The sequence below is a fragment of the Leucoraja erinacea genome, chromosome 25 (genome assembly GCF_028641065.1).
Source record: "Leucoraja erinacea ecotype New England chromosome 25, Leri_hhj_1, whole genome shotgun sequence".
NCBI lineage: Eukaryota > Metazoa > Chordata > Chondrichthyes > Rajiformes > Rajidae > Leucoraja > Leucoraja erinaceus.
Window position 1 is genome coordinate 19716965 of NC_073401.1, and position 27117 is coordinate 19744081.

Genomic DNA, 27117 nt, shown 5'->3' on the forward strand with positions numbered 1-27117 from the left:
CCAGTGTAACCAGGGGAACAGCTGTCGCCCTGACGACGGGCTGGCGCCGCCCACAGCAGCGGCTCAGCCAGCGTCCACCCACCCGCCGCCGCCGCCCAGCAGCCACAGCCGCCCGCCCGGTGAGTGACCCCGACCCCAGGCCCGGACCCGCCCCGCCGACCTGCAGCATCCCGCCCGCCGGTGAGTGGCTCCCGGACCTCCGGCCTCCCGCCGCCGCCATCCCCATGCCTAGCGCCCTCCTCCCGGAGCCCATACACCACCCTCGGCCCTGAGCCCACGGTAACAGAGTGCGATGTAAACGGACGGCCATGGCCCCGAACTGCCCTTCAGTCGCCTCTCCGGCCCCCTGTCCCAACTCAGGCTCTCACTTACCTCCGGTTCCCCCGCCGACCCCGTCAACCCCTTCCCTCAACAATTGGGTTTAATGAGTTTGCGGGGAATCTGGGGTCAGCGGTACAGCACAGCAGCAGGCCCTTCGGCCCACCACGGCCCTGTTGCACCGATCGGGACTGATCATATTTACCCGCACTGGTCGTTAGCCTTTTCTGCATTCGTGATTCTATACCTTGTATGTTTTGTGACACCACTCTCTCAGTAAGCAGGTTTCAGATTCCAACTGTGTGGGAACAAATCTGCCCCAGATCCTCCCTAAACGCAACCCTCACTTTAAACCTATGTCCTCTTAGAAACATAGAAACATAGAAATTAGGTGCAGGAGTAGGCCATTCGGCCCTTCGAGCCTGCACCGCCATTCAATATGATCATGGCTGATCATCCAACTCGGTATCCCGTACCTGCCTTCTCTCCATACCCCCTGATCCCCTTAGCCACAAGGGCCACATCTAACTCCCTCTTAAATATAGCCAATGAACTGGCCTCAACTACCCTCTGTGGCAGAGAGTTCCAGAGATTCACCACTCTCTGTGTGAAAAAAGTTCTTCTCATCTCGGTTTTAAAGGATTTCCCCCTATCCTTAAGCTGTGACCCCTTGTCCTAGACTTCCCTAACATCGGGAACAATCTTCCTGCATCTAGCCTGTCCAACCCCTTAAGAATTTTGTAAGTTTCTATAAGATCCCCTCTCAATCTCCTAAATTCTAGAGAGTATAAACCAAGTCTATCCAGTCTTTCTTCATAAGACAGTCCTGACATCCCAGGAATCAGTCTGGTGAACCGTCTCTGCACTCCCTCTATGGCAATAATGTCCTTCCTCAGATTTGGAGAACAAAACTGTACGCAGTACTCCAGGTGTGGTCTCACCAAGACCCTGTACAACTGCAGTAGAACCTCCCTGCTCCTATACTCAAATCCTTTTGCAATGACCATGGGTAAAACGTTTCTACTATGTGCTATGTCTACCTTCTCATAAATTTATATAGACACAAAAAGCTCGAGTAACTCACCGAGACAGGCAGCATCTCTGGAGAGAAGGAGTGGGTGACGTTTCGGGTCGGTCTAAAACCCATTCCTTGTCTCCAGAGATGCTGCCTGTCCCACTGAGTTACTTCAGCTTTTTGTGTCTATCTTTGGTTTAAACCAGCACCTTCAGTTCATTCTTACACATAAATTTATATACCTGTCATGTCACCCCAGTTTCCTCCGCTCTAGAGGATATAAACCCATTCTATTCAAGACCAAAATTTCACACAGCGAGGGTGGCACAAGGGCGCAGCAGGAGAGTTGCTGTCTTACAATGCAAGAGACCCAGTTCGATCCTGACTATGGGTGCTGTCTGCACAGAGTTTGTATGTTCTCCCCGTGACCACATGGACGTTCCGGTTTCCTCCCACACGCCAAAGATGTACAGTTTTGTATGTTAATTGGCTTCGGTAAAATTGTAAATTGTCCCTAATGTGTAGGATAGTGCTAGTTTTCTGTGTGATTGCCAGTCGGCGTGGACTTGGTGGGCCAAAGAGCCTGTTTCCTCGCTGTCTCTAAAGTCTAAAGTGTGGCATCACCAGTGTACAACAAAGTTGCATCATGTCCCCGTTCTTAGATTCTTTCCACCGCTGATGGAAGCACCTTATCCACAAGTGCTACCACTTTTCGAGAAGTTTACACTTGTTTCCCAATGTCCCTCCCTCCGTTCGTCATCACTCCCAAGGGACCTACCATTTATTCGATATCTCCCAAATGGCATCACCTCGCATTTGTCAGGATTACATTTCATCTGTTAACACTTTGCCCATGGACATGCTCCTCACCATCCACAACACCACCGATTTTTGTATCATCTATAAACTTACTAATTGTTCATCCTACATTCCCATCACAGTTATTAACATGTATATCAAACATATCGAATTGCCCATACTACTGGTCACAGTCTCCCAATAAAAGAACCAATCCTTTATCATCACACTCTACCTCCTATCACCAAGCCAATTAGGGATCCAACTTGCTCGTCTTCCCTGGCCTGTTGGACCAGCCTACCATGCAGGACCTTGTCAAAGGCCTTATTGACATCCATACAATCTTTGTTCTTAAAAAAGGGTTGCAACCCAAAATGTTGCTTATTCATGTCTCCAGAGATGCTGCTTGACTTGCTCATTTGCTCCAGCATTTTGTGTTTTCTTTTGAAAACCAGCATCTGCAGTTCTTTGTGTTCATAGAATCTTGGATGTTCTTGCATTAGTGTCCCTGCTTATTGGCTTGTAATTACCTGTCTTATCCCAGCTGCCCTTCTTGAACAAAGGAACAACATTTGATCTGTCATTGAGTGTTTGGCAGAGACCCAGTCCTAGAAGTGGTATTTGCACGCATCCGTGTATGAAACCTTCACTGTAGCTGAGCATGACGAAATAGTGGGCAGTAAAGTGTGCTTCTGTAAACCGAGTCTGTTGTGTAAAAGCAGAAACTTACATTAGATCTATGTCAAACACCAGTTCAAGCATCACGGAATTACTTGAGTGATGTGTGTTTAATTGTCATATGTACTGGTAGATAAAAATGAAATTCTTACTTGCAGTAACTTAACTGACCTATTGGCATAATATACAAATATATAATAATAAAATAAATTAATAACCATTATACAAGGTGACCATAATAGTGGAAAACAGTAGTACATAGTGCAGTAAACACAGTCCATAGAAGATTGATTAGATTGCTTCAGGAACTTGGTTAGGGGAGGGGGAGAGTGAGGACATTCAAAATTAGCAGCAAACAAATGCAAGGGGAGAATGAGAAAAATAAATCCTCAGTATGCTGCTGATTCTAACTGTAAAAGTCAATAATTCTGTTTCCATCAGTGTCTTCAAAAGCAATTGAAAATCTAAAAACCTGCTGAAATCTGCACTAAAAACAGGAAATGCTGAAATTACTCAACAGGTCAGGCGGCAGCTGTGGAGAAAGAAACGGGTTCAATTTTAGGTCATTGGCCCTTGGCCAGAAATGTTAACACTTTTGACCTTTGACAAATTCAACTGAACAATTAAAGGTTGCCTGAGATGAGGGTCGAGGTATGTTGTTAGACTCAAGAGGCTGGTCTCATATTGGAACCGAGAAGATTAAGAGGAGATTTGATTGCGGTGTGAAACAAGATGTAGATAGTGTAAGTAGAAGGAAACTGTTTGCATTAATTTATAATTAATAGGAAATCAAGCCATGAAAGCCATCTTTGGCCTGCTGAGCCACAACTGGTTGTATCTTCCTATTCAATGGATTCCATGCTTCTCCTCTATCAACTAACCCAAATACCTTCTACGCATTGGGAATGCTGGGTGAAAATTCCTTGAAACGAACCCTGAATTTGTATATCAGTCACTTTGTGATGGTTTAAAAATGTCATCTTTAAACTGATTCTCCCTTAGAATTTCTCTTTTTAAATCCTTAAAACAAGTTATTGGACTTTGACCCAAAATCTCCTTTGATCTCGTGTCTATCCTCATCTGTAAAGTAATCTGGAACAGTTTACTACTTGGGAGATGCTACATAAATGTTGCTGTCGTCGCCTACTTTCTTTCCAGACAGTGCCGCCCCCATTTGTTAAATAGCTGCAATCTCTGTCTCAAAATATTGCTGACACGGTGATATTCCAAACTTTTGAAAGTTAGTTAGTTACAGTTTCTAATGGGGTTTATATGTGAACATCGATGAAATATTTTACCTATTCAATCATTTTTTATCTCTCCTGCAGTGATCTGATTGGAGAAATTCTCAGAAGAGTGGTTAGTCAAACTGAAGCAACAATGTGGCAAAGCAGTTGCAGCTGGACCAAATGTGTTTACAACTGGAGGGCTGTTCTGCGAAGATAAGGCAATTGGGATGCAACTTTGGAATTAGCAGGCTGAGCCACAGAGAGAGTTTTCTTCCAAGTGAAGTTTGATCTACATCAGGGATTTAACTAAGTGTTTCAAAGCTGTGCTCTGTAGCACCCCGTGCATGTTTTATTTATTGGGAAGGACAAGAAACTGACTTTATTAGTGACAAGCATCTTCAATAAGTTGCTGCATTATCAATAACAACACAAGAGCGAACTTCACAACCCACTGACCCACTTAGACGACCAGATTTGTGTTTGTATTCTCTATTGTTTGATGATCTGGAGAGGGAAAAAAAATCTTTGGAGCTGGGTGAAAATTGCACCACTGCCACGTAAGGTGAATCAATGGAAGCACTTTCTGCTGGAGACATGTCGAGCACCAGCCTGCCCCCCTTGCGAAACCTGCCCCAGTGGTCTCGTGTCGGAAATCTTGACAGAACCCGGTACCCGCGCTCCTTCCCCCAGGGGAATGTTAACCCCATCCCTCTGACTCCTGCTGTGAAGACAAAGACAAATAAAACAGAGGCCCCTCAACAGCCCAGCCATGTGTACGAACAGCAGGAGGTGGATCCAAACCTGAGGGTGACAACACTGGAAAAGAATCTCAAATTCCTCCAGGAGCAGCACTCTGAAACTCTGGGCAAGCTGCACAAGGAAATTGAACTGCTCAAGCAGGCAAATCAAGGTGAGTAAGTGGAAGTTGTGAGGGAGGAGAGAAATATGAATTGACTGAAGAAAGAAAAATCTTGCATTCACATCTTTAATGGCCTCTGCCCAGGAATTTCGCAATTTTGCTGACCACAGACACTGGCTACAACGCCAGATTCCATTCACAAAGCCCTGTTAAATGTTAGGAGAACCTGGAGAGATACCAGGTCTGTGTTGCGAGCAGCGGCTATTGTAAGTGGGAATTGAAATGCTGGGGAGGGGGGGGGGGAAGCCCGATTATTTTTTGTGCCGCATTATTTAGCGGCCAATCAACCGCTGTTTATAAGGGGGTTGCGTCCAATCACCGACCAGCTTCGCTTAAAATTCCCATCCAATCAACAAATCGGTCTCCTCCCGCCCAATCAGCCACCGTCTCCAAAGGTATTGTGTCCAATCACATAATGCGCTGGTCACTCGGCGGCCAATCAGATAGTCTCCGAGGGGAGTTGTGACCAATCATCGACCTACTTCCCTCACCGAAAGCAGCTATGATATATAATACACAATAAACTGTATTACAAATACACAATAAACAAGTTATGCATTCTTGTACTCTTACAAGGGTATGACCGCACATTAAAAAAAAAATCCCCTCCCCTTCCTTCCCAACCTCAGCCTCTCGGACCTTGGCGTACCCCTAGTTCCTAAAACCCATTTTCATCACTGGCTGGGACCTCTGTTGTTTGTGATATATAGAAATAGTTTGGTTGTAAGTGGTTGGCATTGCGGACAACAACAAAATTAGTGGAGTTGTGGAGGGTGGTGAATGCTGAAAGGGTACAGTGGATATAGATCAAAGATTTCAAGTATAGATCAGTTTCACGTATGGGCAGAAAATGGCAGATGGAATTGAATCTGAGCAAGTGTGAGGCGTTACACTTTGGAGGTCAAGTGTAAGGGGAAAGGGTACAGTTAATGGCAAGGCCCTTAACAGCATTGATGTTAACAGCTTATGGTGTGTTTGCCTGCCTCAAACGCAAGAAGTAGTTGGAACATTGAGTATTAGAGTCAGGAAGTCATGTTGCAGCTTTCTAAAACTTTGATTGGGTCACATTTGGGGAATTGCATGCAATTTTGGTTGCTCATTTACAGGAATGATGTGCAGACTTTTGAGAGGATGCAGAAGAGGTTTACCAGAATTATGTCTGAATTAGAGGGTATTAGCTGTAAGGAGAAGTTGGAAACATTGGATTGTTTTCCCTTGAGTGTCGGAAGTTGAGAGGAGACCGGATAGAACTAAATAAAATAATGAGTGGCTTGGGTAGAGTAGATGGTTCATCTCCTTTCCCCAGAGTAGACATGGCAAAGACTAGCGGGCATAGATTTTGGGTCAGAGGAGGAAAGTTTAAAGAGTATTTGCGGGACAAGTTTTTCCACAGATTTAACATGCTGCTAGGACTGATAGTGGAAGCAGACGATAGTGGCTTTTAGATAGGCACAAGTATATGCAGAGAATGGAGCAACATGAATTAGGTGCAGGCTGAGTTAGTTTGACTTGGCATTATGTTCGGCATAGACACTATGGCCTGGAGTGTCTGTTTGTGTGTACTGTTCTATTCCCCTGACATCAGTCTGAAGAAGGGTCTCGACCCAAAACGTCGCCAATTCCTTCTCTCCATAGATGCTGCCCCACCCGCTGAGTTACTCCAGCATTTTGTGTCTACCTTCCATCCCATAGAGTTGAGTATGCATTTAGGCTGGCCCTTCAGTAGTGAAGGCCCTATAGTGGAGGTGCTGCAATGTCATGTTATCTTTTGGTTGAAATATTAAAACAAAACATTAGCAGCCTCTCATGTGGGCATGATGGGATCCGACAGCACTAGTTCACAGAAGAGCAAGGGATTCCTCTCAGCGCCCCAGCAAGTATTTATCCCACAACCAATGTCAGTTTAAAGAAAATACTTTCTTGCAACAAATTGGTCTTTGTTGTGTGAAAACTGCCTGCTGCCGCTCTGACCCTACCACATTGACTATAATTTAAACGCACTACATTGCACTCCATTGTCTATTAAGTATTTGGGGATATCCAATGTCCTGGGAAAGCATCACAATACAAACACTTTCCAATATCGTAGTGACAGCTGATAGCACAGATTAATGGCATATTGCAAACTCAGCAGCTTTCTCAAAAAGATTCAGTCCCTGGTAGCACACTGCATCTTGTGGCTCTCTGCTGTTTATTTCAATATTTATTCAGTGTTACTTCTTATTTTATAACAGATCTCAATTTTAAAATGATAATGAACCAGAGGCCAACTCATCAAGGTAAGGATTTCATCGGTTTTTAATCTTCTGCTGAAAGTCTTACAAAAATATCGCAACAGAAAGACCATTTTATTTTCTGAATCCCAAAAGAGGCTGTTGGTAAGTCTTGGAATCACAGCACAAAAACAGGCCCTTGAGAGCACCTAATCCATGCCAACCATTAGTGTAAAACTATCACGTGCTAATCCCGTCACATTCTCCAACTTCCCCCAGGTTTTACCTGCACACAAATTCACAGTAAGCAATAAACCTACCAATAGCACATCTTTGGAGTCTGTGTGGAAATCTGAGCATACAGGAGAAAGCTGCGAGAGCGATGAGTAGATGAGAGCGTGGTATAACATAGAATTAGTGTGAACGGGTGATCGATGGTTAACATGGACCTGGTGGGCTAAAGGGCCTGTTTCCACATTGAATCTCTAAACTAAACTAAAAAACTAAAAAGTTAACTGATTCAGCTTAGACAGGGTATAATAACAAGGAACTACTGTTGGTTTATATGAAGATAGACACAAAATACTGGAGTAACTCAGCGGGTCAGGCAGCACCTCTGGAGAAAATGGATAGGTCAGTCTTCAGGTTGGGATCCATCCTCAGGCTGATTGTAATAGGGAGAGCAGGAAAACAAACAAAGCGAAAAGAGGCAAGACAAATTACGGGGGTACCGTGATAGGCAGATTGTTGGACAAATGTTAGCAGTGAAAACAGGTGTTAGCCCAAGAGAGATCGTAGTTGCGAACTGTGAAGATAGTTAACAGACTTTCCTCCTGATATTCTAGATGAAAAGGATTCTCGGGTTTGAAGAAAGTGTGAATATTGAAGTTATAGAATTAGGGTGGGTGTGAAGGATTAGATGCATTGAAGAATAGCTGAGGTCCAGTTTAGAGGGAACTCAGAAGCGAAAGTAAACAAGTGCAGAGCACCGAAAGAATATAACAGATCTGAGAGAACAGCTAGGTGAGAGGAAAGCTGAAGTAATCACCAGAATGAATATTAATTGGTTAAGGCAAAACATTCTAGGCTGGAAAATAATGTAGAATAGAATGGTGTTTGGATTTGGTTTAGGTATATGTGTAACTGGTCCAGATAATGTTGTCGTATAATGTTGTCATGCTTCATAATTCATAACCTCAAACCTTTGAAGGAGATTAGTATTTTCATATTTTTAAATGCATCCCTTTATAAACAAACGCATAATTACGGGCTAAAGATTCCGTTATGTTTAACTGCAAACGTGCTTTGAGAGAAAAGTACATTCTTTTTTAATTTATTGGACCAGAACAAGTTACCAGAAACAAGCTTGAGGACTGAATATCTATGTGGGAGCTCTGATCCAGGGGAAGAGCTAAACTATCTATGTTCCTGTGGAGAGCCTAAGCTTTCTGTGGAAAGTTTTAGTATCCTGCACCTAATCCTACACATGGCACTTGACAAAGTTCCATTTCCAAGGCTAATGATCAGAGGTTGCACTGGAGGATTAAGAATAGGAACGGGGAATTGGCCAAGTAGAAATGCCATGCTCTGTCAGAAGCATCATTATGGGGTTGTCAAATGGGGTACTCTAGGTTTTTTGAATTGGGAACTCTTCAAGCTCTTGAACACTTTTGTAAAAATAACAGAACTGCATTCAGAAACACCATGTATTGTGATTGCATTTTCAGATCCCAAACCAGGAGAGCCAGTGGAAATGGAGGAGGGAGCTCTGAAATTACAGTTGAACAAAACATGTAAGTTGCTTGTACGGACACAAAAATGCTGGAGAAGCTCAGCGGGTGCAGCAGCATCTATGGAGCAAAGGAAATAGGCAACGTTTCGGGCCGAAACCCTTGTCATCTGCCTTGCCTCTATAAGTGTCTGTCCAAACGTCTCTTAATTGTATTGATCGTATCAGATTCCACAACTTCATCTGGCATTGCGTTCCAGATATCTTCCACTCTCGGTAAGCAATACTAAAATGGGCACAGTGGCACAATGGTAGAGTTGCTGCCTTGCAACGCCGGAGACCCTGGTCCAATCTCGACTATGGTTGCTGTCTGTACAGAGTTTGTAAGGCCACCTTGTGACCATTTCTGTGCTGTTTGACTCCGTACCTCTGAGTAAACTGTAGAAATTAATCCATACTGGATGTCCAAAACTTCTCTAAATAAAAGCAGAATTTTAGAGATACCTAACAGAAGGGGAAAAATAGCATGAATAATTTAGGGCATTGACTTTTACCAAAAATTGGGAATTTGTCAGGCTGTATTTAAAATGTTGATTAGACAACAAGAAATAGAGTGTGGGCGATGCTCCTGGGCACCCAGTTGTATCTACGTCTGAATTAGGCTTAGCTCTCAGGAACACACATTGACAATTTGTTGCCTGCAAACATTTGGCAAGGAGAAGGAGTAATGTAAAGGCTTCAGGAAGATGGGTTTATGTTGGGGGCAGAGAATGCATGGGTTTTTGATGGGTTTTGGGAGAAAATACAGGGCATGGAAATGTATAGTTAGTGGAAAGGCGATAAGGCAGATATCGTTGTTTTAAAGAAAATCGGATAAATATCTGATGCAGGATACTTCAATGGTCAATGGTTCTTTGTTGTCACGTGTAGCAGCTAGAGTGAAATACATATTTTGCATACAGCTCAACAAGGGCTGTTGTGCATACTGCACTATCCTGGTCAGTGCAGTATGCACAACAGCCCACTGAGTCCATATGCAAGAGGTGCCATTCTTGCAGTACTAGGAGGAATGAGCATAAGTGTTTTTATTTTTGCAAAGAGTCACGATAGGCTAATTGACCCGCTTGTTTTCCCTTCCAGCGGGAAGCTCATCGTGCACCGGTCCAATTACCTCACTCACAGACGCTGTGCCGTTGACTGTCAGAGATCACTCATCAGGTAATGGTTCGAAGGATTGTTTTCTCCTATAATTGCTGAGCTGTAACTTTCATGCACCTGGAGCTCTCTGCTACCAGTTGGTTTATGAGCACGTGAGCTTGCACAAGATAAACCATGGCAGGCCTTGCAATTCAACCTTGTGTCCACAAGCTTGATTTTCAGGTAGGTAATGGTCGGAGCCAAATAGATTTTCCATTTATCTAGGGTTGGCTTCATGCAGTAAAGTGCTTCTTTTCACTTTTATTCCGTGGAATTATTTATCATTCTTCTCCTTTTTGACCTGCATTTGCTCTCAAATGTAAAACAATCATCCTTGTGTTAAACACTTCCCCATCTCTGTCATCAAACATTTACCTCCCCATCCCAGATCCATTGCCAGAGTGCCGTTCAGTCCTGGGCCTCCTCCAATTATTTCCTTAGTTCCTATTCCTCCTTCAAGCCAGCGTTCTGGAACATGTTCAAATACAATGAAAGGCCAGAACCATATAACAATTACAGCACGGAAACAGGCCATCTCGACCCTTCTAGTCCGTGCCGAACACGTATTCTCCCCTAGTCCCATATACCTGCGCTCAGACCATAACCCTCCATTCCTTTCCTGTCCATATAACTATCCAATTTATTTTTAAATGATAAAAACGAACCTGCCTCCACCACCTTCACTGAAAGCTCATTCCACACAGCCACCACTCTCTGAGTAAAGAAGTTCCCCCTCATGTTACCCCTAAACTTCTGTCCCTTAATTCTCAAGTCATGTCCCCTTGTTTGAATCTTCCCTACTCTCAGTGGGGAAAAGCGTATCCACGTCAACTCTGTCTATCCCTCTCATCATTTTAAAGACCTCTATCAAGTCCCCCCTTAACCTTCTGCGCTCCAAAGAATAAAGCCCTAACTTGTTCAACCTTTCTCTGTGACTTAGTTGCTGAAACCCAGGCAACATTCTAGTAAATCTCCTCTGTACTCTCTCTATTTTGTTGATATCCTTCCTATAATTAGGCGACCAAAATTGTACATCATACTCCAGAATTGGCCTCACCAATGCCTTGTACAATTTTAACATTACATCCCAACTTCTATACTCAATGCTCTGATTTATAAAGGCCAGCACACCAAAAGCTTTCTTTACCACCCTATCTACATGAGATTCCACTTTCAGGGAACTGTGCACAGTTATTCCCAGATCCCTCTGTTCACCTGCATTCTTCAATTCCCTACCATTTACCATGTACGTCCTATTTTGATTTGTCCTGCCAAGATGCAGCACCTCACACTTATCAGCATTAAACTCCATCTGCCATCTTTCAGCCCACTCTTCCAACTGGCATAAATCTCTCTGTAGACTTTGAAAATCTACTTCATTATCCACAACCCCACCTATCTTAGTATCTTCTGCATACTTACTAATCCAATTTACCACACCATCATCCAGATCATTAATGTACATGACAAACAACAGTGGACCCCACTAGATCCCTGTGGCACCCCGCACTGGCCAACCTGACAAACAACCATCCACCATTACTCTCTGGCATCTCCCATTCAGCCACTGTTGAATCCATCTTGCTACTCCACCATTAATACCCAACAATTGAACCTTCTTAACCAACCTTCCGTGAGGAACCTTGTCAAAGGCCTTACTGAAGTCCATATATACAACATCCACTGCTTTACCCTCATCAATTTCTCTTCAAAAAATTCAAGAAGATTAGCCAAACATGACCTTCCAGGCACAAATCCATGTTGACTGTTCCTAATCAGACCCTGTTTATCCAGATGCTTATATATATTATCTCTAAGTATCCTTTCCATTAATTTGCCCACCACTGACGTCAAACTAACAGGTCTATAATTGCTAGGTTTACTCTTAGACCCCTTTTTAAACAATGGAACAACATGCGCAGTACGACAATCCTCCGCACTATTCCTGTTTCTAATGACATTTGAAATATTTCTGTCATAGCCCCTGCTATTTCTACACTAACTTCCCTCAATGTCCTAGGGAACATCCTGTCCGGACCTGGAGACTTATCCACTTTTATATTTCACAAAAGTGTCAGTACTTCCTCTTCTTTGAATCTCATAGTTTCCATAGCTACTCTACTTGTTTCCCTTGCCTCACATAATTCAATATCCTTCTCCTTGGTGAATACCAAAGAAAAGAAATCTCCCCCATCTCTTTTGGCTCTGCAGATAGCTGTCCACTCTGACTCTCTAATGGACCAATTTTATCCTTTTGCTATTAATATAGCTGTAGAAACCCTTTGGGTTTACTTTCACCTTACTTGCCAAAGCAACCTCATACCTTCTATTAGCTTTTCTAATTTATTTCTTAAGATTCTTTTTACATTCTGTATACTCCTCAAGCACCTCATTTACTCCATGCTGCCTATAATTATTGTAGATCTCTCTCTTTTTCCGAACCAAGTGTCCAATTTCCCTTGAAAACCAGGGCTCTTTCCAATTTTTACTATTTCCTTTCAACCGAACAGGGACATAAGGACTCTGTACTCTTAAAATTTCACCTTTAAATGTACTCCATTTCTCTTCCACATCTTTCCCATAAAACAAACTGTCCCAATTTACTCCTTTTAAATCCTTTTGCATCTCCTCAAAGTTAGCCTTTCTCCAATCAAAAATCTCAACCCTACGTCCAGTTCTGACCCTCTCCATAATTATATTGAAACTAATGGTATTGTGATCACTGGTCCTGAACTGTTCCCCAACGCATACCTCTGCCACCTGACCCGTCTCATTTCCTAACAGTAGGTCCAGCACCGCCCCTTCTCTAGTAGGTACTTCTATGTATTGCTGCAAAAAAAACTATCCTGCACACATTTTACAAACTCCAACCCATCCAGCCCATTTACAGATTGTGTTTCCCAGTCTATGTGTGGAAAATTGAAATCTCCCACAATCACTACCTTGTGCTTACTACTAATATCTGCAATCTCCTTACATATTTGCTCTTCCAATTCTCGCTCCCCATTTGGCGGTCTGTAATACACCCCTTTCCCATTTCTCAGTTCCACCCAAATAGCCTCCCTAGACGAGCCCTCTAATCTATCCTGCCAAAGCACTGCTGTAATATCTTCCCTGATAAGCAATGCAACACCTCCACCTCTTGCCCCTTCAATTCTATCACACCTGAAGGAACGAAATCCTGGAATATTTAGTTTCCAATCACAGCCCTCCTGCAACCATGTTTCACTGATCGCCACAACATCATACTTCCAGGTGTCAATCCAGGCTCCAAGTTCATCCACCTTTCTTACAATGCTCCTAGCATTAAAATATACACATTTAAGAAACCCACCCTCTCTTATTCTCTGTTTATTGTCTTTTTCTTCTCTCTCCCCTACATTTTGGGTCAGAGTGCTACCATTCTCTGCCTCCTGCCTCACACACTGACTGCTAGCTTTCTCAATTTGAGTCCCTCCCCCCAACCATACTAGTTTAAAGTCTCCCCAGTATCCTTTGCAAATCTCCCCGCCAGGATATTGGTCCCCCTCGAGTTCAAGTGCAACCCGTCCTTAGTAGAGTGGATGTGGAGTGTGTGTTCCATGATCCGAATCATGGGCTTAATGAGACACAAAGAACTCATTGCATGAATTTGAGGCTGTAATTTTTTTTAATTAAAATGGGATTTTAATTTCAATCAATTTGCATGTTTCGCAGAATTCTTTGCTACACATTTGACTAGTAAATGTGAATGTGACAAGTTTACCATCTTGGCTTCCATCCAAATGGACAATACCTGTCACTCGCAGTCTTGCATTTATGGATGCACCTATATTGCCAAATGTCTGATTGCATGGATGTACAATAATGCCTCCTAATGATTTGAACTTCCACACATGCCTCCACAGAGCTCTTCAATCTCTTCAGTTATATTTTGCAGGAAATCAATGGTCAAACTGACCTTGAATCCTCTCATTGTGTGCAATGATATAACAAATGAATGTGCTATGATTCCCTTATTGGCAGAACGCCCTACTTAACTGAATGAAACTTCTGAATGTTTTCCTGCATTTTAACTTTATCCGCACCCGCTGTTGATGCTATTGTTCTTGAATCTAGTTTGCAAAATCATTATTTTTTTCACTTTTTCTGAATCATTGTGTTTGCAACCTGAAAGCTGGGTTTTCATCAGAAATTCCCAGCGTCATGGCCTGATCTGTCAGACACAATACATATTGAATGTATTGTGGGAGGCCCAGTGGCATAGCTGCTACCTCACAGTGCCAGAGACCCATGTTCGATTCTGACCTTGTGTGATGTCTGCGGCGTTTGCATGTTTTCCCTGTGACCGTGTGGGTTTCCTCTGGGTGATCCAGTTTCCTCCCACAGAAAGTGAGATAATGTAGGTGGTTGGTGTAGACTCAGTGGGCCGAAGGGCCTGTTTTCATGCTGCATCCCTAAACTAAACTAAATGTTTACTGACTGATGAGACCAGCTTATTGTTTTTATTGGAAATAAACAGAACTAAAAAATTGCTGGTGAGCATTTCAGCCACTTTCATTTCAATTTGTTTTGAGAAATAAATGTTGAAAGTAATTAACTTTTTGCATTGAAGCACAACAGTTTCTCATTTACTTTCCTTTGAAATGAGGCCCTATAGCTTTTTTGCTACAATGTGCATGGCAGTAACTCAATCTTGCACGAGAGGTTTTTCAGGAGCTCCATATTCCTTGGCTTGAACTAACGAGCTGTAAATGTTTTAGTTTAATTTCCTTTGTCCTTCTGGTGCCAGTGCAGTTAACTGGGATGTTGATCTCTGAGGCATCCAACAATCTCGAAGCTGATCTCATCTATCCTTGTTGCAGGCAAGAAGCATTCTCAGCGATGTGCCCAGCGCCGTGCTATGCTGCCAGAAGATGGGGCCAAAGAGCAGAGGGCAGCACCAAAAGAGTCCCAGAAGCAGAGCTGCACCCGGCGGAAGCTCTTCACAGAGGCAGCTAACAAGAGGTACAGAAGGAGGTTTCATCAGTCCCTCAGTGACACTTTCCTCATTTAGTTGCTATGGGTCTGGGGTGGGCTGCACTGAGACTGATGGAATCCCAGTCCTCAGCACACCACACTGCATAGAGAATGGCAGGATGTTGGAATAACAGCATGGTTAAGCACCACTCGCGTAGCATGGTGGGCTAAACTCTGTTCTGTCTATTGTAGGAGCAATGGGCCGGCAGTCTCGCAGCAGACTTGTGCTGCACCACCTGAACTGGACAAGGCAGAGATGCTCATCATATCTCTCACACCTCTTCTAATCCAGATTAATCCTTCAGAATCACCTCGGGCTCCAACACTGCAGGAATGTGCAATCATTGTCCGACACTTGCATAACACCAGTAGTCTGCAGTCTCAGGAGGTAAGTGTGCTATGTTCAGCAGCAATGCACCATCAACTCACAGGACTTTGTATCTCAGTAAGGGTCAGACATTAACACCAGCCACAATTAAAAGCACATAGGTAAATGAATTTACAAACTTTATTTTATTTTACATGTAGCAAGACCTCATGGACACTCCTGGAAAACCTCTGCACCAGATTGAACCTTGCCATGTTTGATCACACTCCTCCCACCATGCTGAATATTTGACCCAATCTCTCTATCTTCAGGCTTGCTCAGGATTAGCTTGGACATCCTCTGGGGTGTTATAGCGGTCCTTTACTGATGAACTTCATCAGAGCATTAGATCTACAATCATTCACAAGTTAAATCTCCACAAACAGACATTCTACTTCTAAGCTTGGTATGTCATGTCTACATATGAACGATGCATTTCTCTGAGTCACTGCCTTGTCTAGTATTTATTAATTATCTCTCATCAAAAGGTGATGCCAGACTGCCGCTTGATCTCTGCAGTCCATATGGTGAAAGTACTCAGTTGCCTTGTTTCGACTTGGTGACAGTAAAGAACTGGTGATATATTTTCACGAGAGGACAGTGCATGAGTTGTAGGCGTCTGTGCATGGACGGTCAGTATGTGCTTGTTGCCTTTCTCCCAGGCAGTGGAGACTCTTGTCAATGATGCAAGTTGCTGTCGTGCATTTTGTGAATTATGTTCACGGTAGCTGGCATAGGACAGTGGGAAAAAACTCCGCGTTCTGCTTGTTGGGTAGGTTCCAAGCAAACGGACTGCTTTGTCAGGTTTTTTGTGAATCTTTACCATAGCAACAAGAGTATTCCACCATACTCCTGATATTGGTGGCAAAAACAGGAAGGCAGATTATTATCTGAATGGTGTCAAGTTGGGAAAAGGGGAAGTACAATGAGATCTGGGGGGTCCTTGTTCATCAGTCACTGAAAGTAAGCATGCAGGTACAATGAAGAAAGCGAATGGCATGTTGGCCTTCATAACAAGAGGAGTTTAGTATAGGAGCAAAGAAGTCCTTCTGCAGTTGTACAGGGCAGTAGTGAGCAGTTTTGGTCTCCAAATTTGAGGAAGGACATTCTTGCCATTGAGGGAGTGTAGCGTAGGTTCACGAGGTTAATTCCTGGGATGACAGGAGTGTCATATGTTGATAGAATGGAGCGGCTGGGCTTCTATACTAGAAGGATGAGAGGAGATATTATTGAAACATAAGATTATTAAGGGTTTGGCCATGCTGGAGGCAGGAAACATGTTCCCGATGTTGTGGGAGTCCAGAACCAGGGGCCACAGTTTAAGAATAAGGGGTAAGCCATTTAGAACGGAGATGGGGAAAAACCTTTTCACACAGAGGGTTATGAATCTGTAGAATTCTCTGCCTCAGGAGGCAGTGGAGGCCAATTCTATGGATGCTTTCAAGAGAGAGTTAGATGGAGCTCTTAAAGATAGCGGAATCAAGGGTTATGGCAAGAAGGCAGGAACGGGGTACTGATTGTGGATGATCAGCCATGATCACATTGAATGGTGGTGCTGGCTCGAAGGGCCAAATGGACTACTCCCACACCCATTGTCTGTTGATATGCCTTGTAGATGGTGGGAAGACTTGGGCCTTGGTGCTCAATGATACCCCCTTCACCCATGCCGATAGTTGATGGTGGGGACTCGCGGATGGTGATGTCAGTGAGTGTCATTCCAGTAAGCTGGAAGAGTCATCTGACGTGTGTGTTACCAAGGTTCTTTACTTTCTATCTGGTCACAGACTTGGTGCTTGCCACATGCAGACAGGCATGGACTGCTTCTAGATTAAGGATTGTGCACAGAGAGCAATCCTGTGTAATTTAATGTAAAGAGAGAAACATTTACAACCATTTATACCTGATAATGCCAGGAAGATAGAGTAATGGCATTTAACAGCAGCCGGGCTGAGTCTCGCTGACATGGTTGCACTGTGTCTTAGTTGACATCATAGCCTGCTACTGTGGCAGTCACTCAGTGAAGTAGTTGATTCCTGACTTCCCTCTGGCCCACTTCCATCTTCCCTTGAGCATTCAATGTGGCACTTAGCCAGTAAGGTAAACAAGAGATTCTTCCATGGCAATGTCAGCAGGGCCAGACGTCCACTGTCAGAAACACTCAGCATCCTCTACTCTTATTATCTGACATCCAGCAATTTTTCACCTGCAACCAACATAACCAGTGGGGCTGAGAATAATATCGTCAAATTAAAATGAGTTTACCTTGGGGCCACTCGTATGTTTGAATTGTACCAGTTCATGTGGATCACTGAGCTATTACAAGGGCAGAACATGACGTTAGGCTTGAGTTGCACATGCTGTCTGTTGGTAGATACCATACGTGGCTTTCCCGGGCAGGGAATGAATAAACGCGAGTGTTCGCTGACTCTGCCCTGTGGTGAGGATATAACATGTACTCAATGGTCTCTCGTAGCTCCTGCGCCTGAAGACGAGTTTGAGGGATCTGTTATATTCCAACAAATGGACTCCGGATGCATACCTCCTCGCCAAGGCTTACCTAGCTGAGCTGAGTCAGTGAGTGTTTGTCACAGTTTCATGGGAATAATGATAACTGTTTTGTGGGTGTAAGATGAACTGATTGTGCAGCTATGTGTCAAGGAATGGACTATAGTTCTTGCACAGTAAGTTTCTCAATCCTTTTCACGAGTAAGTAATTCATGCTTCATACTTAAGGATAAGGGGGAAATCTTTTAGGACCGAGATGAGAAAAACATTTTTCACACAGAGAGTGGTGAATCTCTGGAATTCTCTGCCACAGAAGGTAGTTGAGACCAGTTCATTGGCTATATTTAAGAGGGAGTTAGTTGTGGCTAAAGGGATCAGGGGGTTTGGAGAGAAGGCAGGTACAGGATACTGAGTTGGATGATCAGCCATGATCATATTGAATGGCGGTGCAGGCTCGAAGGGCCGAATGGTCTACTCCTGCACCTATTTTCTATGTTTCTATAATGAAGATTGCAAATCAGAAGCTTGATAGCATGTCATGTCATTGAAAACCTTTGGCTAAAACTAGTATAGATCCAGCCTCAATACAGCTTTTAATGCCTGGTTGTCTCCTAGTTTCAACAAGACCATTGCAAGGTTTATTCTTCTTCCCTGGAGGATTGCTGGAAATGCTTTATGGGAGGCCACAGAGTGTAACTCTGTCACGCAGCTCAGTGCAGCTGCTGGCCAAGAGATTTGGACGTGTGCAGGGTAATGCCTGATAGTGTCGTTTGACATCTTTGAGATGGGAAGGTCACCAGCAGAACAACAAACCCTCTGAATTCATGGACCCTTAGGACTTCTGATGACAGTTAATGGGGAGTTAACAGCACCTTTTATTACTTTACAGAGCACAGTCCTGAGCACAGGGGCCCTCAGGGTGTCCTCAATGTCAGCTCTTCCCTGTCAGGTAATTGAAAATCAATAATTACAGATGCTGGAAATCTGCAACAAAACCAGAAAATGCTGGAAAATGAGGTTGGTTAGGCAGCATCTGCAGAGTGAGAGAGATCGAGTTCAGGTAATCGGAACTGAGAAAAGGATGGTTTTAGTTGGCTGAGATGGAAGGGGGATGGTTAAGAAAAATGGGAATATTTCTGATAGAACAAGACCAGGATTCCCACAGTGATTCCAAGGTTTACAGAAATATCTGGCTGTTACAGAGGAAAAAAACAATAAAGGAACATGTAATGGTGTATAATGCAATTCAAAGTTGTTGCTGAGACTTGAAGCTAGAAGGAGAATGCTGAAAATTTGTCAATTGATCCATGTTTCCCCACACGTGCGAGGCGTTCCCAGCATTCTCCTCCTGTTTTCAGATCAGCAACAGCCCTGAGCTGCACCTCTCAGTTACAATGTCCCTTTGTTTCCTCCTCACTAATCTGTAAGCCAGACAGCTCCAGTGGAAGTGAGATCATGGGTGACCCCAGCTTCAACCTATAATAGGTATTCTCTTTATCCTGACCATCAGTCCTCCCATCTCCCCACCCACACTCTTCACTTGTTTTTTGATGAAGGGCCTCAGACCTGAAACATTGACTCTGACCTGCTGACTGTTTTGGCACTTTCTGTTTAAATCCCAGTCAGTATTTGTCACATAGTTTGTGAAATAATGTGTCGTAAATTAAGAGGTGTTTGTAGTGAAATACTGTTAATGTGTGTGCAAAGTTCCTGGCATGTTTTAACTTAGTGAGTTTTTCCCTCTCCAGGGAACAGGATGTTGTGCAACTGCCCAAAGTACCTTTGACAGAGCGAGCTAAAAGACTGTAAGTTCACTGAGTTTTGTTGACCTAGCCTGTGGTCTTTGACCTAACCCGGCATTCTAGTTTGCTAAATCGGTTTGGGCAGAGCTAAGGAACAAGGCCAGATAGTTTAAACGCCCCTGTTGATAATTGCTGGGTTGTGATGTATATAAATTGGATGTTCAGTTAACCAGAGTAACTATGGGCACTTTCTATATTTCATTATATCACAGAAACAAACCCTTTTGCCCAACTCGTCCATGCTGACTGACCATGAACCCCGTATTAGACCCTCCATTCCTTTCATATACAAGTGTCAGTCAAAATGCCTTAAGCATTGTATATGGACCTGGCAGCTCCTTCCGGATATTCACCATCCTTTGAGTGAAAAACACACCCCAGATCTGTTAAAATGTTCCCCACTCTCATCTTAAACTTGTGCCCTTTCTAGACTCCCCTGCCATAGAAAAAATACCATTATCTATCCTATCTCTACCCTTTGTAATTTATAACTCTCTAAGATCATTTCTCAGCCTCATGCGTTCCAGTTAGAATATGCAAAGCCTAACCAATCTCTCCTTATCTCTCTATGGCTGGTAAATCCTTTCTGCACGCTGTGTTTTGTATGCAATAGCTATACACAATAATGTGTACAGTTATTGTGTAGAGTTCTGGTCACCCTATCCTTCCTGTAGTATGGTATCCAGAATTGTTCATAGTACCCCAAAGAGATACAAGGAACTGTAGATGCTGGTTTATACAAACAATGTGCTAGAGTAACTCAGCAGGACGGGCAGCATCTGTGGAGAACATGGATGGGTGACATTTCGAGTCTGGACCATTCTTCAGACACTGAAGAGTTCTGACCCAAAATGTCATCTAACCATGTTTTCCTCAGATGCTGCCTGACCCGCTGAGTTATCTCAGCAATTTGTCTTTTTTTTTTACACACACATAATACTGTTAGTGTGGTCTAATGAATGTTTTCTACAACTGCCGCATGGCAGCCAACTCATGTACACAATGGCTCAACCTATGAAGACAAACATACCAAATGCCTTCTTCACCACCCTGTCCACCTGTGTCACTGTCACTCAGGAAACTGTAGACTTGCACGCCAAGATCCCTCTCTACACCAACACTCAAGCACCCTACCATTATATATCCCTGTGGAACTTTACTTCATTTCTATTTACAAAGGCCTGCATGGATCATACTGACTGGTGGGACAGGCTTGAGGCGCTGAGTGGCCTACTCCTGCTTCAATGTTTCCATGTGGCAAATAACTAACTAGATTGCACCTATTTTAGGTTTTGTATTTTGAATGAGCAGAATGAATTAATAATCTAGGGCATGTGTGAGGAGGATGTGTTATATATAAAATAATTTCACTGTGAGTTAGAGAGAATTGCAAGGATATAGAGATGAAGAAAGCGATCTCATGGATATAAAGGGTAATGTGGTGATAGTGGGGAGATTCAATTTAAAGGAATGGAAAACACTGAAATAAATAATTCTAAATGAGCAACAAATATGCAGTCCCGAATGGAATTGAACAGAAACTATGATGGAAGTGGTGGGACGATGAGGTTAAAGGGAGAGTGAGGCCACAATATGTCCTTGGGTCAGAAGAATTTTAGACCTGTCCACAGGATAACCAAGGAATTGTTCAATAGAGAAAATGTCAAAAGCAGCCATTCACATACAACAGGTTATAAACGCTTCTGTGGGAATATAGAAGAGCAAAAAGTAAATAAGAAAATGGCAAAGCTACTGCTGTTTAGCTTGGTTAATTATTCTTACTATATGTCCAGGCTGGTTGGTATAGATACACCTTGTAGATAGGAGGGTGCTGAGCTCTGTGTCACAGTGGGCCTGTCTCCAGCTACAGTCTCTCGTGTCCTCACTCAGCAGGCCTGAAGCCACGGTGCCCACAGCAGACAGAGTCATTCTCCCCGCCCTGAAACAGACGGTGGGGAATCGAGCGACCGAGCGACAGCGGCGACTGCAGGCTGTACAGAAGAATCGCTACCGGAAAGTTCTCCTGTAGAACTCAGATTCACGACGAGGGTCCAGCACAAAAGCAGCTCGGCGGGCACGAGATTTATATCTGCTTAAAACTCAGAGCACATGCATTCTCGCAAACTATTCTGTGGGTGGATTGGCTGTGTGCATTTATTCTATAAGGGAATCTGCTTTACTATGCATTAAAAAAAAATGTCTTAACCTATAGACGTGTCTCATTCTCTGTGTTAATGCCGATATGGACCCCCACAGGATCCAACACGGAATAGCAGTTCCCAATGGGACTGCTCCCTCTGGCCCTGGTGGCATCTCAGAGCCCGCAGCACAGCCAAGGAAATTCTGGAATAATCATGCTTTTATACACACAAAACTACAGCGATCATGAACCCACGATGTGGGGGTCGATTACATGGTCTGTGACCCCCCCCCCGTGACCTCATCTGTTACTATTCAGTACTGCAAGGATTGGGTTGGGCCTCAACTGTTCACAATCAAGTCCAATGGTTTGTCCGAAAAGAACAAATGCTATCTTTCTAAACGCGGTGGAACTGGGAACACAGGTGAGACGTAAAGGGCTCAGGGTGTGGCAGATACCCAGCAGACGGGATGTAAATGTAGGAGATCATCAACTCTAGTGCAGGCAGAGTGAGGAGAGATGGGATGGTGTTGCTGTTATGTGAGACCCGGCAAGTAAACAAGTTATTGAACGTCAACATTGAGATGAAGCAGGTGATTAGAAGGACAAATGGGTACGATAGTCTGTATTAGTAACAAAGAGAATTTGATTACGGGAAATTGGAAAATCTTACAGTATTAGTACAAGGGCTTGGTTATGCCCCTCCAGAGCTGGTCTTATCTAAACTAAGATGCCTTTGAGGGAGTGAGGTGAAGGTTCAATAATGTGGCTCCATGGTTGGTGCGTTTCCCGAGTGAGGGGAGATCGATTGGACTGGGACCATGTTCTCTGGAGTTCAGATCTGAACAGAGATAAAGCAAGGAAACAGACCCTTCGGCCCACAGATTCCATGCCGACCATCGATCACTGATTAATACCAGTCGAAGGATAATTTTCTATCTTAACCAAAGCCAATAAACTTACAAACCTGTACAAAACCCGAGAAAACCCACAAGGGAGAGCGCCCAAACTTGATACCGACAGCATCCGTAGTCAGAATCGAACTCAGGTCTCTGGCGCTGCCCCAGTGTGCCGCTCCTGACCCGATTGGTGCTTAGTTTGCAATTGTAATCTTCAAATGCCCTTTTCCTTAAACAGTTAAAGGCAATGCTTAAAGTGACGGTGAATTCACCGCAGATGCCCGTCTGGATGAGCTGCTTTGCTGCATTGAAGATCAAGTGCAGGTGGGAGGGGCCACAACCCGCACCCGGTCAACTCCAGTCCGCAGCGAGATTGGGACAGGTTGTTTCTGATGTCCGCTGCATGTCATCACCTGCAGGTGTCGATTGGTGTCAACATTTATGAGGACAATTGAGTTGGATGATCAGCCGTGATCATATTGAATGCGGTGCAGGCTCGAAGGGCCGAATGGCCTACTCCTGCACCTAGTTTCTGTTTTCTATGACAAGGGGGACTCTGTCCTTATTACGAACGGGGGAGGGGGAGTAAGAGCGATGCTGTGGGATATTGAGGAGACCTTAGTGAGTGCCTCATCTATAATGGAAGAGGGGAACCCCTGTTTCCTAACGAATGAGGAATGGAACACCTCATTCTGGGCATAGATGCAGGAATTGGAAGTAGGGGATAGAGTTTACAGGAAGCATTGTGGGAAGAAGTGCAGTCAAGGTAGCTATGGAAGTCAGTAGGTTTGTAGTAGATGTTTGTCAGTCTGTTTCCTGTGATGGAGACGGTGAGATCTAGAAACGGTAGGGAGATGTTCAAATGATCTCTGCCTTGGAGTGGGGCAAAGGCAGTGGTGGTTGTACTCCTAGAAACAGGCCTTAATTTCCCCAACACAAAGCTGCGTCAAGAAATGTGCATTGAATAAGAATAAATAGTTTTATTTATTTACATTGTTTCCCACATAAATTCCATGAGAGCAAATTTTATTTTGTATCACAATTGTCTGGGCAGTGACTTGTGAATGTTGTAAGGGTTCATTTCCTTCATTAAAATGCAACACCTCACATTTGTCTGGATTAATCCCCAGCTACCACTTCACCCACATCGATATCACTGCAGCCCAATACTTCTCTGCACTGTCCATACCCTCCTGCCAATTTTCATGGCGGATGATATGGATGTGAAGCCAAATAGGGAAGGGCTGGAGTTGGGTGATAGCGGAGATGGCTGCCGGAGGACATTATTGACATTGGTTTATGTTGATAAGAGGGAATATAAGCATTTAGTACTGGAATCTGATGTAGGGGGTGATAGTGAGAACCATTGGAGGAGCTGTGAAAGGCAGATGGAACCTGATGGAGAAAGGGTGGCAACGTGTGTGTGAGGTGTGTAATGGGTCGATGTAGAGAAGAGAGAGTGGGGACACACAGTAGGTGCAGGTTACCTGAAATCATTAAACTCGGTGTTCATGCATCGGGTTGTTGACTGCCCATGTGGAATATCAGCCGCTCTTCCTCTAGTTTATGTTTGGTCTCTACATTATATGCAGGATAATGACGAAAGGGCCACATTATATGCAGCATAATGTGAGGTTATCCACTTTGGCAGCAAGGACAAGGAGGCAAATTATTATCTCACTGGTGTCAGATTAGGAAAAAGAGAAGTGCAACGAGACCTGGGTGTGCTTGTACACCAGTCACTGAAAGTAAACATGCAGGTGCAGCAGGCAGTGACGAAAGCTAATGGCATGTTGGCCTTCATAACGAGTGATTTGAGTATTGCTCCTTCTGCCGTAGTACAGGGCCCTGGTGAGACCACATCTGGAGTATTGTGTGCAGTCTTGGCCTCCTAATTTGAGGAAGGACATCCTTGCTACCGAGGCAGTGCAGCGTTGGTTCACGAGGTTAATCCCCGGGGTGGCGGGACTGTCAAATGAGGAAAGATTGGGAAGACTGGGCTTGTATTCACTGGAATTTAGAAGGATGAGAGGATATCTTATAGAAACATATAAAATTATAAAAGGACTGGACAGGTTAGATGCAGGAAATATGTTCCCAATGTTGGGGGAGTCCAGAACCAGGGGCCACGGTCTAAGAATAATTGGGAGGCCATTTAAAACTGAGATGAGAAAAAACGTTTTCACCCAGAGTTGTGAATTTGTTGAATACTCTGTCACAAGGCAGTGGAGGCTAATTCACTGGATGAATTTAAAAAAGAGTTAGATAGAGCTCTAGGGTCTAGCGGAATCAAGGGATATGGGGAGAAGGCAGGCACGAGTTACAGATTGCAGATGATCAGCCACGATCACAATGAATGGTGGTACAGGCTCGAAGGGCCAAATGGCCTCCTCCTGCACCTATTTTCTATCGTTCTGGCAGTGAAGAAAGCAGACCACTTTCCCCCCTTCGCTCTCTCCTGGTTCCATCCACCTGCTCAACCACAGATCTCTTTACCCCGGGTCAGTATGGAAATGGGAATTGAAACAACCTGCAAATGGGAAGTCCTGATGGGCAGGTGCTCTGCAAAATGGTCACCTCGTCTGCCTTCGCCAGGAGCCATCGGGAGCATGGAATGCAGTCGACAAGGGTAGCAGAGGTGAATCTCTGTCTCACGTGGAAGGGCTGTTTACATCCCTGGATGGAGGTGAGTGAGGTGTAGGGGCAAGTGTTGCACCGTGTACAGGATGTCCACGGGCGCGGGGAGGGGTGTGTGGACCAAGGGGTCACGATGCAAGCGAGAAAAGCAAATCCCCCAGGGTCAGTGGAGGAGTACAACATTGGATCTGGCTGTAGGTGCTGGAGTTTGCACTGTTACTAAGTCACAATGTTAGACAGAGGAGAGAGTGTAGAGCACATGCCATGGTGTGAAAGGCTGCAGCTGGCGTGTAGTGGCAAACAGCACGTCCCATTTACTGGAACCGTTTATCTGGCCATTTCAACTGGTGTGTTAGAGCTTGTTTCCAGCTTGACCTGGGGCTTGGAAACATTGCATACACTGTCACTGGCATTATTCATTTATCAATGCCAGTCCCGGATGGCAGTGGTCAGCACTGCTGCCAACTCGCAGTTCCATCCTGACCTTCAGTGCTGCCCATGTGGTATTCTTGTGGGTTTCATGCTTTGTCCCACATTGCAGAGAGGGGCCGAGCGGTGAATTAGCCCTGGTGTGGAGGTGATGGGCAGCTGATGCAGAGAAAACAAGGACGGGAGAGATGGGGGATTCTTCCATAGCCTGGCACAGACTTGATGGGCCGAACGTTCTCCAATGTTGCAAAGAAACAGGACAATAAGGGTTTACACGCCCCACTCTCATTCCTCCTCCTCCCTGTTCCAACCCACTATCCCATATCTTTGAGCACCTGGCCGCAGTTAGCAGTTAGGAAAGATGACAGAATCCACCCGGAGGAGGAGGCACCATTTTACCGCAGGCTTCTCAACGATCAGTTCACACGGAATGAGTTCAGACGACTGGATGAGTGCTGGCCCTACATGAGCTGTGCTCAGTAGCGGGGTTAGGACTAACCCAGAGTCGACACCGAGCCATCAGGGGGGGGAAGGCAGCGGGAGTGACGGGGGAGCAGTGGTCCATCGGAGCGCGGAGACAAAACACGCAGCTTAAAAACAAACTTGTGGACGGAGAGGAGATCTAACACAGGCAACCGCTCACACACAACAATCCCCAAACTTCCTCAAATGAAGTTCCTGGGACAAAACTTTACCACAAATTATATTGCATCGAATATTGAAATTAGAACATTGTCACAAAGGAATGACATCATTGTAAAAATAATTTGTTCTCTGCACATGTACAACTGCAACAGCAAGAACTGTTCAGAAATCATTAAAAAAAAAAAAACCCTTGGCTTTGATCCAAAACGAAGCTCGTCCCTTGGCGAGGATGTGCCGACACCCGCCATGCTCAGGCCTGGTGGGGCTTTGTAAAATCGGAGCAGAGAGCCCACACGACGCCGTAGAGAAACCACAAAGTCAGGGTCAGGACGAACGACGTCAGGGGGTTCAGACTGAGCGTGCTCCCGATGACCAGGCAGAGGAAGAGAGAGAAGTGCAGGCGGTAGCTGGCCAGGAAGCGCAGGCTGAGCCGCGGGTGCCGGGGTGCGGGTTGCTGGAGACCGCAGTGGGGCACGGGGGGGCTGTGCTGCACCCGGTCACTCTGCTCCGGGCTGGTCAGGTAGTAGCGGGCCAGTTTCCCCATCATGCCCTCATCCTGGCACCAGGTCACCATTTCATCAGCAAACTGCGGGGCAGAA

General features: G+C 44.6%; 2 protein-coding genes across 5 annotated transcripts in view; one reads left to right on the forward strand and one right to left on the reverse strand.

The window, feature by feature from the left end:
* Positions 1-21977, forward strand: si:ch211-222n4.2 (uncharacterized protein LOC101885505 homolog). 4 transcript variants are annotated; one of them, XM_055655933.1, is made up of 10 exons: positions 1-119; positions 4138-4948; positions 7192-7236; positions 8898-8963; positions 10040-10117; positions 14941-15082; positions 15287-15482; positions 17935-18035; positions 19715-19771; positions 21659-21977. In XM_055655933.1, the coding sequence occupies exons 2-10, from the start codon at positions 4609-4611 to the stop codon at positions 21795-21797; spliced, it is 1164 nt and encodes a 387-aa protein (XP_055511908.1). In that variant the 5' UTR covers positions 1-119; positions 4138-4608; the 3' UTR covers positions 21798-21977. The 4 variants fall into 4 exon arrangements, with proteins under 4 accessions (XP_055511908.1, XP_055511911.1, XP_055511910.1 ...); XM_055655935.1 differs by having other exon boundaries at positions 3-119; positions 21662-21977; XM_055655934.1 differs by having other exon boundaries at positions 116-180.
* Positions 21978-23772: 1795 nt separating this feature from the next.
* The window catches only part of smpd4 (sphingomyelin phosphodiesterase 4), a 38158-nt gene continuing 34813 nt past the window's right edge, over positions 23773-27117 (reverse strand). The window contains 1 exon segment of the mRNA XM_055655928.1: positions 23773-27104. Within this exon segment, the coding sequence (XP_055511903.1) occupies positions 26769-27104 (336 nt within the window). The 3' untranslated portion in view covers positions 23773-26768.

Coding starts and splice junctions, on each gene's coding strand:
- si:ch211-222n4.2 (XM_055655933.1), top strand. CDS start 4,609: ATGGAAGCACTTTCTGCTGGAGACATGTCGAGCACCAGCCTGCCCCCC. Junction 8,964..10,039: donor ATTACAGTTGAACAAAACAT/GTAAGTTGCTTG, acceptor TTTCCCTTCCAG/CGGGAAGCTCATCGTGCACC. Junction 15,483..17,934: donor GTAGTCTGCAGTCTCAGGAG/GTAAGTGTGCTA, acceptor GGTCTCTCGTAG/CTCCTGCGCCTGAAGACGAG.